We start from the raw sequence: 15,295 nt of genomic DNA, 5'->3' as shown, positions 1-15,295 counted from the left end.
TAGCTGTAAAATAAGTGTGCGTCCTTGGAACATAGCTTATAAACTTCAAACATTTACGCACCAAATCAGTGTATTATGACTACATTTAAGAAGGGAATGAGGATACCAGGATCGCCAACCAACAGTAGATGAGATTCTCCTCGAACTTTGGTACCAGATACATCCACATGTTGTACACCTCCAATGAGTGTTAAAGCCACTAAAAGTTTAACAAAAGAGGACTTAATTGAAATTGATTCAGTGTAAGTAAAAAAAAAAAAAAAAGGTTACGAAATTAGACAACTGTGCTTGTTTTGTTTCTGGTGGGGGTGGGTGCAGAGAAATGACCTATACCTGCAAGTTTTACAGTAAAAAGTCCAAACACTTGAGGGCAAATACCTCTTAGAATAGCATTTCTACCTGGACAACTTTAACCATGTCAGCATCAGGACCACAATAAGACAAAAGTATTAAACACTTTATTATAAAAGGTAATAACTGATCCTTCGAGTACAGGCAACATGAACTCATATAAAATGCAAGTAATACATCAGAATGCACATTAGGATCGATGGAAGTTAGTTGCACCTTTTAAAGGAGTGTCTTTGAAATCTGACCAGAACTGCCTAAAGTTCATAATTATGTCATCAGGGATGTCAACCTCTGCCTTCAGTTCATTGGTTCTTCTACAAATAAAAAGAGACATGAAAAGGAATTATTAGACTGTACAAGACAAGGTTGAATGCTTTCGGGAATGTCACTCGAGAATGAGTAAGAGGACACAAGGTTTATGTTTTTTGGAATTTCATTAGAGAAAATGAATTATCGGACGTGGATTGAAGAATGCAAAAGTAACCAGGTGAAAATGTGGGAGACTTCTCACAGAGAATTTTAGGGAGTTCTATAGCTTACCCGCCAAAACAATTTTAAGAGAATAATAATAATTTATTTCATTCACTAAATAAATATATATAGACAAGTGTAAAAGGGGAACTTAAATAAAAGAAAGTAAAAAGACAATAAAGGGTAATATGTTAGGATATTTACAAGAATAAAATGATACTAATATAAGCACTATAATAGTTCCCCCAAGTTGGAGCATATATGTTAATCATGTTCAGCTTGTCAGAGAGAGAACTTATACATGCTCCATTTAATACTTTCATGAAGATAACTCCTAATTGTTCTCCAGTCTTCCAATGTCCTGGATACCCGACCTTGTTGTATGTTCTCATATAGAAAACGAGATAACCATATCATACCTTAACATACGCGTCTAAACATCAGCAACTCGTGTCCACAAAATAACTTAGGATCAAACGGTTTTGTATGTTCTCATATACAAAACAATAGTAGACTTTAATGTGCATAGTTTCCATGGAGAGCTTACTTGATTGTCACAACAGTTTGGTTAATGCTGTGATATCAAATCTCAATTAAATAAGAAGTTGAGATATCTAGTCTACACTAATCCACACATTGCTCTATATTTTGATTCAATACTGGAACGTGACGCTACATTTTGTTCCTTACTCTTCAAAGAAACCAAATTACCACCAACAAATACACAATATCTTCAATCTCCTTAGACCCTACCCGATCAGCATCTTGAGAAACATTCAATGTTAGCATGACCACAATTCTTATATGACAAACTACGCTTAGAAGCAACCTTCAAATAGCTCAGAATCGGTTTCAATGCAATGAAATGGTCATTTGTAGGAGAAGACATATACTAGCTAGCAATACTCACTAAATAAACTATGTTTGTCAAGTTGTGAGATAATTAACGTTTCCTAGAAACCTCCTATATCTTTTAAGATCTTATGACGAAGAGGACTATTAGTAGAGGAAGCAAATCTGGAAGCCTCTACATTTGTGGACCACAAATACCTATAACCATCTTGAATCTTTCTCTCATGATCCATCAGTTCTTCTTTTGTCTAATTCTTGTCGTTTTATTGAAAATTGATCCAAATTCCACATCAATTCCCTCAACGAACCTATTTCAATCGTCTTTTACCCCCTTTTTTATTTCCTCCAATGATTCAAGGTTGATGTAGATCATATTGTTAGTCTTGTCCAATCCCTTACCTTTTCTTGAAAAGAGAATACTCTAAAAGGTACCTTCTTGTAAATTAGTGTGGATTATTGAACAATGAGCACAACTCATGAAACTTCCTCTTGCGATCAACGTCAGCAAGAGTTTCTCAATCTTCCACTGGCGACAGCCAACATTGGCCTAGACAGGTGCTCCAATTTACCATAATTCTACTACATCACCTTCGAGAGTATAGAGAGAAAGATGATGATTTTCCTGTATACACAATTGTCTCCACTAGTGAGCCCCTTAACAATCCATCTTCATCCTTTCCAATTTCTACTCACCCACCTATTAATAAGGTTTTTATTCTCGACAGCAACCTTCTTTAGTTACATACCATGTATCAGAGACTTCATCATTGGATTCAAGAACAAGCAATGATCTTCCTATCACACTCGCAAAGGTAAACAATAGTGCACTAGTTCTATTTCCTCTTTTGTTTCATGTAACCATTTGTCATCTCATACTTAATTTCGTTGCATCTCTAGAATCTTTATCTGTACCTAAAACTATTCATTAATTTTCATCTCATCTTCGTTGGTGTGCTATAATGTTAGAGAAGATAACTGGCTTAAGTGATATTTGTACTTGAATTTAGTTTCACCTCTAACAGGAAAGGAGTCTAACAGTTTTAAATGGGTAGTTGTAGTCAATCCTGGTGGATTTGTAGCTCGGTTGCAAGCTCATCTTGTGACTAAAAGCTAGACACAAACATATCAAGTTGTTTATATACTTTTTCTTCAAGTACTAAACTGGCTTATGTTAGATTGTTTATTTCATTAGCAACAATCCGTTACTGGCCTTTGCATCAGCTCGATATTAAAAATGTATTTTTTCATGATGATCTTCAAGAAAAAGTGTACATGGAGCAACCACCTGAGTTTATTGCTCACTGGGAGAATAGAAAGGTATATCGTTTTCATAAATTATGGTATGGATTAAAACTTTGGAATGAGACAAAGAAAGATAATTCTATCTTTTATAAATAACTTGAGAGAGGTATCATCCTATTATATAAGATGATATTGATATTGTTGTTACTAGTGATGATAGATGAGGCATCAAATCACTCCCTACATTTCTCCAAAAGTCAATTCCATACAAAATTTGTGAAAGTTGAAATACTCCCTCGGAGTTGAGGTAACAAGAAGCAAGAAGGCTATTATCACAGAGAGAATATGGAATTGACGTGCTGATTTAAACAAGAAAATTAGAGGCTAGGTCATGTAATACTCCAATGATGCGTATTTACAACTTACAAATAAGGGAATTGCAGAAAGATTCTAAAAAGACCTTACAGTGACTCGATCAAACATAGCTCATTCAATGAGTATTATGAGCGAGTATATGTCTTCTCCTATAGTTAACCATTGGTTGCATTGGAGCAAATTTTATGCCACTTGAAGGTTGCTCGGCAACTAGGCTTGCTCTAGGCTTGGGTTGTGACAGAAAAAAAGACGAAAAATCTAACCACACTCGTGACGATGATAACACCACATGCTAAGGATGATGGCAACAATAGACATGAGTGATAGCGGTGAGAATAGGTGTCGACATGACAAGTTTAAAAAGACAGTGAAAAACAAAGGAATCCTAAACCCCAAACCTAAAGGTTCACCAAACCCTATTGATTAACGAAACCCAAAATTGCCTCCGAAAAAGACCTAGTGCATTGTTATCATATAAACACTAACATCTCGCAAGGATCATGGATTTTATTTTATCACTATGGATATTAAATATATGGGACTTGAATGTGTGAGATATTACATATCAATGTTTGAATATGCAAAATAATTGAAGACTCCATGATAATGTCATGGCTCTCAGATTCTATGGAGCAATCCATCAGTGACACATGTATGTTTTACAAAACGCATAAGCCATATGGGATTTCCTTCATCGCACTTACTCCAAGGCTAGAGATGCTGCACAAATCTATGAAATTAAGATGAAGACTGGAGCTACGAAGCAAGAAGGAAAAATTGTCACTAAATATGCCAATGCATTGCAAACATTGTGAAAGGAACTCGATTCGTGTATTCGAGATGAATTGCACTGCAAACGCCATAATCCTGACGAAATTTATTGAAGCAGATCGTGTTTATGATTTTTTGGCAGGTCTGAACGAGTTTGACCAAGCTCGTGTACAAATCATTTGAAAAGAGGAAGCACCATCTCTTGAAGAAACAATTTCCCTTATTTGAGCAGAAGAGAGCAAGTGAAGCCTTATGCTTGATAAACAACCTAGTTTAAATGCATCAGTCTATAGAAAGATAAAAACAGCGGAAGTGACAACTAGTGGAAGAGTAGCAGAGACAGTTTATGGTGTACCCACTGCAAGAAACTGCAACACACGAAGGAGAGTTGTTGGAAGTTGAATGGAAAACCTCTCAACCATGAATGGAAAATCGAGGAGGCTCATAAAACTATGGCTGAGGAAACAAGGGAGACATGTCGAAGGCACGAGTGTATATCATAGAGGAGTCCAAATCAGGATAAAAAAAACCACCAATTGTAGAGACCAGTGGATTCAATAATGAAGAGATTGATAGATTGAGGGTATTATTGGATTCCCTCAACAAACCATCAAAGTCCAGTACCTTAATAATCTCATGTAAATCTTCATTCACTTTTTGTATCAATTCTTCAGAGATGAACAAGGATAATTCTTGATGACTTACAAATTAAGGGAGAAGGACCGATAAAATTGTATGCGACAACAAATCAGCCATCAATATTGCACACAATCCTATCCAACATGATAGGAAAAAAAACATATTGAAATTGATCGGAGGGAATAGTATGCATCAATTATATATCTTCTCAGCTTCAATTAGTAGATATACTAACAAAAGGACTTCATAACTCAACGTTTCATGAGTTACTGTACAAGTCGGGAATGGATGATATCTATTCCTCAACTTGAGGGGGAGTGTTGAAGAAAAAACCTTGAGTTAAGGAATATTTGTGTAATCTCATTAAAAAAATAAAAAGTTAATTTTATCTGTTTTTTTACCTAGTATCAAGAGATTTATTTAGATTTAGATTATATCTTATTACTTAGTATCTAAGATTTATTTTATCATTTATGTATTATAAAAAGCAAATGTACCTCTCTCAAATAAAATAAGAAAAACAGCCGTCTAATTTAGACTTGCAACACATAATGATTATTCTCATCCTCTTCTTGCTTGTAAATTACAAATTTACTAAAATAACCTTTTCTGCGCAATTGATAAGAAAAGTAGTGACAATGTAAAAGTTTGTGATAGTTTTGAAAGATAAGATGTAAACTCAAGCACCAAGAAGACAAGAACTGTCAAATTTTAAGGGGAGAGAAAAAAAACAAAAGAACGTTTTGATAGTTGCAATTAGAAACGTAATAATGGGCTATTTAGATGTTTCTTAATTCACACACTGCATATTTTATCTCTGAATAGGACACAATTTAATCACTTTCCAGCATTCCTGTTGGGATGCATGTATGTATTTTTTTTATTTGCGAAGTGAAAGCACTGTCAGCTGTATAATAAAAATATGTAAGCAGTAAACTTCATGGAAAAGTTGCACATACCTCACATGATTAGCAATTAGCATTGGATCAAGGTCACACCGTACATCTTTGATGTCTGGGGACCACTTTGCACTCAATACTCCTGTAACAATAACATCGTCTGCCCCAATAATCAAACCCCCATCCCCATTGAGAAGGAAATAGTGTGGAATCAATAACTTCACTTACTATAAATAAATAAATAAATATACATATAGTATATATTAAAAACAAGCGGCGTCCATAAGATTTTTGAAAAGAAATAATATATAAATCAATCTATCTATATATGTGGCAAACTCCAGGACCAAAGTATATTACCGACTATTCTTGTTGTTTCTTTTTTTCTTTTTTCTTTTTTTTTCTTCAAAAAATAATCCATAATAATTGGTAATAAGTACCTATTACCGACTATAGTTGTGGTATTAGCTTCTTTTTTTTTTTTTTTTTTTTTTTTTTTTTTTTTTTTTTTTTTTTTTTTTTTTTTTCTTCCTTTTAGAAGAAACAGAATTTTTTATTGATTTAATGAAAAGAAACAACGAAAGGTAAAAATTCCCAATTCCCTACAAATTGCCTAGTAGAAATTTCTGTACTATCAAAAGTGGGCTCATACTGAGAGGGAAATCTGCCAACTTCATTTAATTTTTACTTAAATCTACCATTTTCTGGGTCAACTATTACTTGTTAGGCTCAGTTAAACTTTACTTGCATGAAATAAAGTTCGGGTGCTAGAGAAATATTGGACCTTATATCAAGAGGGAAGTCATTTATTCCCTACACATTGCCTAGCAAAGATTTCTGAGACATCAGAAGTGGACTCACTAAAGAATGAGCTTCGACCTTCAAGATGGGTTGTTCGGTAATAAAGAAGAAGCTTGAAAGATTAAGATCAACAACTGAGGAAGAGAAGAAAGAGGTGATGGAGTTTCAGATGAAAATGTGTCCAAAAATACAAGAGGGAGTTCCTTGATCTTATTCGTACAGAAGAAAAAGAGTTGTTTCATAAATGTAAATTAAGTGGTCAAAAGAAGAGAACAAAACTCTAAGTATTTTCCATAGGTACCTCATGGCAAGGAGAAAAATGTTTGTATCAGAATTATTTCAGCTATGGGAAAAACTCTACTGGCAGATGAATATATTAAGAAGAAAAAAAAAAGGCATTAGGTTTTTCAACATGCTTTACAGGAAAGAAGAAAGCAGAACATAAATTTCAAACGGAATGGATTGGAGACCCATTTTAGTATTGATAGTGAAAGCTTGAAAGATNTTTTTTTTTTTTTTTTTTTTTTTTTTTTTTTTTTTTTTTTTTATAAGAGAAACTGATTTTTATTAATGTTATGAAATATAGAAAACGTTAATGCAGATTACAAAAGAAAGGCTTCCACTTAACAGAAATCTGACCCATGGAGTAATTACAATAAGAGTAGTTAAGGTTGCACCAAGTTGTTGCTGTGTACAAAATAAGGTCAGGAAGGTAAGTGCGGTTCTTCTCCTTCCCATTGAAAATTCTACTGCTCCTAATTCTGGTTGCCATAAGTATTTTTGTGAAGAAACCAAGTCTCCAGGTCCAAATGAGTTCAAGGTTGAGTTCTTAAGTGGTTGGGATTTAATCATTTCATGGGATGATCAAAGATTTCTATAGAAACAGGTGCATAAATGCTTACGTCGAAGAGAAATTTATTTGTCTAATTCAGATGTAGGAAAAGCTATCAACGGTGAGAATATTGTCTTCTAGTTAGTCTCACTACTTCAGTATATAATGTTTTGTATAGCGCTAACCTTGACAGAGAGATTAAGAAAGTAATCTCGTATACTAAATGTTTGCCTTAAAGGCAGATTCTTCATCTGATTTTAATTGGAAAAAAAGTATTAAAAACTATATAAAAAAAATCTAGAACTGCGGAAGGATAAAGTTTAGTAAGTGATGAATGGAATAGAGTGTAAGGGGAAGAAAATAAAGCATAAAGCCCTCCCTGTAACATCAGTACCTCCAGCTTTAACAAGGTCAACAAGGTCATCCTTGAGAATGACTAGAATGGCACGAGGAATGGATCCCACACCCAATACTTGTGTACTCTCCTGAATTTTTATCTCTTGGTAATCATGGCGTACTACAGAACCTTCCAAGCACTCAAAACTTTTCCCTTCACATGGTTTTGCCCTCTATAATCAAAGTCAATAGATTAGTCCGAACTACAAAAACTTACTGTAACCAGGAGAATTATACTAGATAGACAATTAATAAGACAAGGATCCAATCAAATCTTGAACTCATCAACTCAGTAACATGGTGCTAAATGATTTCATGATAGTTTACTTATACATTCTGAAGCATAAACTATCGAGATTGGACAAGGAAGCAAATGAGATATTCAGAAATAGAAAGAAAGAATTAGGAAAAGATGTACTAGGATTAAGAATAATCTTGTAACTTTCAGTTAGAATTTTTCGGTTGTATTTGGGTTTAGACATTTTGTTGCAAACTCTTTCTAAACGAAGCTTGTGTCTACCCAAGGCCCATACTTACAGAAACATCAAAGGTTTTCCTTACTAAACTTGCTCAAAGATTCGAACCTACAACCCATACTTCGTAAACATCAAAGGTTTTCGCTACTAAACTTGCTCGAAGATTCCAACCAACAACCTTTGGATAGGCGTTACTTAGAGACTACAGGCCAATAGGCCCCCCCTTGGTGGACGACATTTAGTTGTAAACTGGTTTCAGTTGTTTGCTTGTTAGTCGGTTAATTTATTAGCAATTAGTTTTTACCTAGAGAATAATCTTTTGTATTCCAACTACTACTTTCTTTTAGTTCAACAAGTGTTAGGAGCAGTGAAATGAAGAACCAACTTAGGAAGAATAACGAGTATTGTTTTCTTTTTTTTTACAAGAAGTAAATGTTGACCGGATATAGACTCCCAAATGGAGTGAAAAAGAAAAAATACAAATAGAAAATACAACCAAATAGAATTTAGCCATGAAAATAAATAAACATTTAAAGAATCAAGAACTTTTTGAAAAACTTTGTTCGAAAAACTTAGAGAGATTGCAAATGAATGATGAAACTATGAACAAGGCCTCCACCAAACAATGAAAATTGATAGTTACTTTAATCTTCCCCAAAAAATGAAGAACTGACCACTAACCAACCAAAAACAAAAACTTCTTAAAACCCATAAAAAACAAACCTTGAAAAACTGTTCAGTTTTGCTAGAACTATTTAACCCAACAAAAGGAGCTTTGGAAAAACCATCCCCAACAAAGAAATAAAAAATTTCCCCATGCAAGTCAATCCAAATATCTCAGAGGAGACAAAACAAAATTTTACAAAGCTAAATCATGGCGCTACTTCCTTCTTGAGCCAAAGGAATAATTTCACAAAACTCAAGACCACAAGCTTCTATCGACGAAGCAAATTGGCAGACATGAATGAAGGAATAGGAGGAAGAGTCTTCTTGTTACAATCCTGAAATTATAAGTCAAAAGCTTCATAAAAAAAATCTTCAAGATCATCAACCTCCATATTGAAATTCATTGCTTGAATGATTGATTCCACACTACTCAAACTTACCTCAGAGTCAACCTTAAAGATGCCACCACGAGGTGGAGAGTCCTTTATCGAGTGGATAACTCCTCTTGTTAAACCTAAAACTGGATCCAAAGGAGTAAAGATAAAATGGTTCTTAAGGAGGGAAGGTGGTAAGGTGACATTTTGATTGGAGGGTGCTAGAAGCAAGGTAACTAGGAATCTCACAGCGAACTGGTAGAATACCCCACCATCTCTCCCCCTCTCCCTCCTCTTTTGGTTTGGCATGGAGGATTTTACGTAACGTTGAGAGAATATGGTGGTGTGATCTTTTTGGGGACTTTGTAATGATGATTTGTGGGAGAAGGGGGTGTTAATTTCTATTGATAAGTGTTCTATCTGCCAATCTGTGCTCCGATTTTGAAGATATATTACTAAAGAAAATGTCATTTGGTGAAAACTTGTTTTTTCTTTTTTCGTTTTTTACTAGAGAACAAAACTTTTCATTGATGAAATGAAAAGAGACTAATGCTCATGAGATGTAAACTCCCCGAGAGAGTGAAACTTGTCGGTTGTTTTTAGTAAATATTTATTATATTCTTCTCTTATTTGCTGTAATTATTAAAATATTGTGATAGTTTCTTTTTCTATAATAGGGCTCACCCCTACCTAAAGCGTCCTTATTTTTACTTTTGGAAAAAAGACGAACTAATTTTTGCTCTGAAAGTTGATCAAATTAATGCCAAATATGGGAAATCATCTACAGATTTGTGGCCCTCAATTAACTCCCATCAATTCACATGCCCTTGGACACAAATTGTGAAATATGTTGGTCTGGTCAAGGATAGATGCTTGTGCAGAGTTGGTTGAGGCAGTAATATCAGTTTCAGGCATCATAAACGGGTTTCTAGCACTCTCCTAGCGATTTAATTCCTGAGGCTTTTCACCCTAGCTTCCTTACAGATAACTACAGCCAATGGCATCACATATGGATTTCCAGCCATCTGAAGATGAGAAAGCTGGATTAACTCCTTCCCCCCTTAAAACCCTCGAGCCAGCCCTTAGCTTCTCCTAACGACACTAACCAGCTCAGGACATCCATTAAACATAGATAGAGAAAGAGCACGATGGGGTCTCATTGCCTAAGACCTCTAGATGCAAAAATCTTACCTCTCAATCTCTCCGTCAACAAAAATGGAGAAATCAACCAACCTAATCCAATTCCAAATTGAAGATCTCCATGTCTACCAAAAACCCTTCTTTTCAAGGACTTTATTCACAAGTTCTCAGTCAAAATGATCGTTAGCTTTCTCCAAATCTATCTTAAAAATAATCCCTTCCTCCTTTCTAGACTTCTAATCCTCGATGGCTTCATTAGCAATTAGAATTTCATCTAGGATTTTCCTATCAACAACAAAAGAAAGGCTACTTGATCATTAGAAATTGTACTAGGAAGGACTTACCTCGATCCATTAGCCAAAATCTTAGCAATGCTCTTACATAAACTCAAAACTAGACTTATGGGTCGAAAATATTTCACCTTCATTGCCTTATCCTTTTTAAGGATAAGACACATAAGTCTCGTTCATGGTTGCATTCTATAACACCTCTTTCATAAAACTCTTAGAAGACCTTCCATAAAACCTCCTTAATGCAATCCCAGCTATATCCTGAAAGAAGGCCATGGAAAACCCATCCAGCCTTGGAGATTTATTTCTATCAAAACCAAAAATCACTATTTGAATCTCTGTTAGGGTAAAGGGGGCTTACCAACAGCTCCTTCTCTCTCCTCAAAATTGCGCGCCAATCTAACCCATCCACGAATGGGAAAGTAGAAGGCACAAGGATTAATGAAGAAGTAAATATTTACCTCCTCTATCTTCTTGTTCTCCATCAAGATAACCCCATCATCATTTTCCAGGTATTCAATAAGATTCTTATTAGGCCTACCCCTTACGAGGTTAAGAGAAAAGCTTGTCTGTTTCAAACCAGTGTTCTCCCTCCAAATGAGGGTTTCAAACTCCCCCTTCAATAAAGCCCTCTCCTCTCTCAAATCCAATGAAAACTCTCCAAGTTCCTCCAAACTATCTACAGCCATAGTCCTTTCCACAATTTCAGCCTTCCTAGTCTTAATATTCCCAAAATCATAAAAGATCCGTTCCTTTTAGAATTCCTTTAAGGTTCCTCACCATTATCATAAAACATAATTCTTCTCATTTGCTCTTTACCCTATTATCCCAGCACAAAGAAATAGAAACCTTGAATAATGGGTGGGAAAACCACATATTTTCGAACCTAAAAGGACTCAGGCTCCAAGAAACCATATAAAAATTGATGCTCTTGTCGCTTACAATCAAGTTTCACTTGCGCATGATCAAATTGAAGATCATTATGTTGAATCCATGGATCAGATGGTTGATCATCCACTAAGCCATTAGCAAGCTCAAGATTTAGCTTCTCAAGAGCAAAATTGGGGTTATTGATCCACACCCTTGTTAAAGGGGTGGGAGAACATGATGCTAAATGATGTTGTTGGACCTAATGTTATTCTCTTCCTCCCTCCAAACACTGAGCAATTATAATGTGTCACACCCCATGCTGTAATTAGTGTCAATACCATATTTCCTGGTATATAGTTGCAATGATTGTAAATTCTGTGACAATTATTGTCTAATCATGTACCAGTAGTTTAGCTCTCCTAGTATGTGTACCTTAAGTAAAGGCTCAATTGTTACCGTAACTAAGTTCCTCTTAAACCCATACAAAGTGGCTACAAATAGAAAGAAGGGCACCTCGTAGCAGGTGGCTTATTACAGCTACAAACCCCAACTTAATGTTGATTAAACCAAGGATTTATTAGAACCATTTGGAGCAATATGCTAACGTGTTGGTCTATATGCATAATGCATGGGAGATTTGAAACATGAGATCATTTGTCAGGGATGTGGAACTAATAAAAATGAAACAAATGACATGGAATTAGAAAACTAAGTACCTGAGAGGGACAAAATGATGGTAACTGTATTGAGTTTCTGGTTTCCAGCTCGGGATATACTGGGAACCTTCACAGAGCAAAGTAATTGTTAAAGAAATAAGAAGAATCTAGAAATGGTGAGCACAAACGGACATGCTAGATTATCTTCAGCAATTGGNTTTTTTTTTTTTTTTTTTTTTTTTTTTTTTTTTTTTTTTTTTTTTTTTTTTTTTTGTATATAAGAAACAATTTCATTGATGTATACAATTTATAAAATGGATGGATAATCTATGTTGGTGACACAATTTACCCCAAGAAATAGCATAGTAAATGACTTGAACAAAGAACAATTCAAAGGTGTGCTCTTTGTCCAAAAAAAACGCCCCTTTGATTCCTCTATTTCCATGTAACCCAAAAGAACGCTCGGTTGATAATTACCCACAGTATAGCTTTGGCATCCATATAAGGGTGGCCCAAATAAAGATCAAAATCCAGCGCATTGTTAAAAGGATTGGAGGAATAAAATTATACATTAGATTCATCACAAAAGTTATCCTTTTTACTTCATGTAAATGGATGTTCCACCAGATTTCAGTTACCTATTAAATATGAAACATCAATGACAAAAAAAAAAGTTATACCACACAGTACTGCCTTTTTGCAGAATGATTTTACATCATATTCAATTGTACAAAGCATTTTTTTATTCATGGGGATATTTCAGACCAAAAACTGGAGGTACTATGGAAGCCGAATGCAAATGAAAACAGAAAAAGGAAAAACAAAACAAAACCAAGCCAAACAAGCAAAAAGGGTAAGTTTTAACCCTCTTTACTTATCAGGAACCTTACCTTCTAAATTTAAGATGGTAGAGGAATTCACAGTATGTCAGCAAATAATACCCATCTCGCTACCAGTGTTTAAAATACTTAGCAACATTTAGGTCCGACATCTCAACAAGAGGTTTTTATATTATTGTTCTAAGATGTCGAGAAAATATCAAGATGTTGAGTAAAATGTTGAGGTGTTAAGTAATATAGAGAAAATGTCAGAAAATTCTAAGGAAATAGCTAGAAATATTGATATTCTCCACGCCACACTCACCCTCTTTTACTCTTTCGCTCCCAACCTCCCAGTATGTAACTTTTAATTATGTTTTTAGTTAAGTTTAACGCAACATTGTGAAGTTGTGCATGCTTCTACAAAGTGCTGTATTGAGTTTGGTGATATTTATCTATTATGCAATTTTAATATTATGAGAATGTTTTTTTACAATCTTTCATAGTGAAAGGTGGCCAACTGGACGGTGATCAGGGAAGGGGAAAGGCCATGGAAGTCTGTGGAAGGGGGAAGGGGGAAAGGAAAGGAGGCCATTGTGTTCACAGCTATCACATTTATTACAGTAAATCTGAACTGCAAGGCTACCAAATACCAAATTACTAGAGTTTCTTTCCCTTCAAAAAGTATACGAACGTTCTCTAGCCCATTCAAGCTTGTCGATATTAATTCAGCAACAATTTTAGCATTAGTAATTGAACCTAAGAGCTTGGAAACTTCCCCTATTACGTCTCTAACATCCTTAAGGCTTCTATCTCCTCTGCAAAGCTTGAGAATATTCAAAATTAATACAATCGAGAAAGGAGAGGATGAAAAAGTGGATCATACAATTGAGCCAAAGATGGTAGAACCGAATCATAACACGGTGAAAACTCGAACCAGCAATGCGTTGCATGTAAGTAGATAAGTAGACAAATGACGTTTGAAACTTGAGAAAATTCAACTCACTTGTGCTTGCATTTCCGGCAAATGTACCACCTCTCCCCCTCATACATCTTAATTGCCCCAGATCTGATTACCGTCCCTTTAAGTGTGAGAAGCACTCCACGATGCTTCACTCTGATAGACCCAATACTTGGAGAAGTCTCTAAAACCAAGCATAACGCGAACAATAAGAACTCAATTAAACGTAACCACAACTATTAACAGGAGAGTAATCAACATTGCAGTAATAAACTCGGAAACAGAATCAAACCAGGCCATTCCAGAGGGGAGCCGGCGACATTAATGCGAACATGGATGAAATCTTTCTTAATTCCATTTATACAACCTTTCGAATCACCCAAAGTGATCTTCTGCAACCACCACCACAAAAACAAACATCAATAACACATGAGACGAGAATAAATAAGCTTTGCAACACTATATGATTACAAACATGAGCCCAAACAGCTGCATCGTCAAAAATACGCAAGTACTCAGTCGGATGGGAGAAAACAAGACGAGCAAGAGGTGGATCGTCGTCCATCAGCTCTGCGAATCTGATTAATAGAACGAAGACGCGTGAAAAAAATGAGAAAACACGAGAATGAGAGACAAAGACAATGATGGAAATGGAATTGCTTACTCCACGAATAGAGGGTAATGGAGCTTAGGATCAGGGGAGTGAGCAATGGAAAGAAGCTGATCGGAGTGGCGGCGAATTAGAAACGAAGCCAAGGCCTTGACGGGACTGGTTGCAGAGTCGTCCATTGCCGCCAAGGAGATGTCCATGGCTGAGAGAGTGAGCTGCTGTGGCCTCAAGTTTCAGGCAGAAGACTGGTGAGTTTGGGCGGGAACTGCTTTATATAGGTGTTTACAGAAGAAAATTCCACGGCACGGTCCGTACGGAACCAATATTTTTATTTTTATTTTTATTTTTATTTTTCATACCCCTTAATTTTGAAATTTAATTATAATTAAATAATATATTTATGGAAAAAAAAAACTAAAATTTATCCCATTATTTCAATTTTAACCTTAAAATTTTAATTCTATCAAACTATATTTTAAATTTAGATAATTGTTGTAATTTTAATTATAAAATTAAAAAATTGATGTAATATTATCGTCTAATAATTTTTCATTTCAACCAGACTGACCATTAAATAAATATTAACGTTATAATCTCTAATATTTATCGGTTGGTTATTTCTCTAGAATGAATTCTACACTTAAAGAGTGCTCGAATTATTTATTCTCGAGCACGTTTGACTTGTTCAGTCGGTCTTGCTTGTTGATCTTATATGTTGGATCAATCTTATACGTTCGATTGACCTTTAGCTTGTTGAGCTTGTAGATGTTGGATCGATCTGCCTTTGTTGTGTTTCGTATATTTT

At 35.1% G+C, this 15,295-nt stretch overlaps 1 protein-coding gene across 3 annotated transcripts in view; it reads right to left on the bottom strand.

Annotated features, from left to right (window-relative positions):
• The window catches only part of LOC111811933 (probable DNA helicase MCM9), a 32,261-nt gene extending 17,543 nt beyond the window's left edge, over positions 1-14,718 (bottom strand). For all 3 annotated transcript variants that reach the window (XR_002817631.1, XM_023699004.1, XM_023699006.1), the window contains exons 1-10: positions 14,545-14,718; positions 14,356-14,458; positions 14,173-14,272; positions 13,926-14,064; positions 12,162-12,228; positions 7,628-7,802; positions 5,661-5,760; positions 568-665; positions 334-399; positions 107-199 (exon numbers count right to left, since the gene is read on the bottom strand). Coding sequence is in view for 2 of the 3 variants with exons in the window: in XM_023699004.1 (XP_023554772.1) it covers positions 107-199; positions 334-399; positions 568-665; positions 5,661-5,760; positions 7,628-7,802; positions 12,162-12,228; positions 13,926-14,064; positions 14,173-14,272; positions 14,356-14,458; positions 14,545-14,690 (1,087 nt within the window). In the remaining variant the exon portion in view is untranslated. The remainder of the gene's footprint in view (positions 1-106; positions 200-333; positions 400-567; positions 666-5,660; positions 5,761-7,627; positions 7,803-12,161; positions 12,229-13,925; positions 14,065-14,172; positions 14,273-14,355; positions 14,459-14,544) is intronic.
• Positions 14,719-15,295: the final 577 nt, after the last annotated feature.

The sequence above is a fragment of the Cucurbita pepo genome, chromosome LG15 (assembly GCF_002806865.2).
Source record: "Cucurbita pepo subsp. pepo cultivar mu-cu-16 chromosome LG15, ASM280686v2, whole genome shotgun sequence".
Classification (NCBI taxonomy): domain Eukaryota; kingdom Viridiplantae; phylum Streptophyta; class Magnoliopsida; order Cucurbitales; family Cucurbitaceae; genus Cucurbita; species Cucurbita pepo.
Note: the sequence above shows the minus strand (reverse complement) of the source record. Positions and strands in the feature narration are given on the sequence as shown.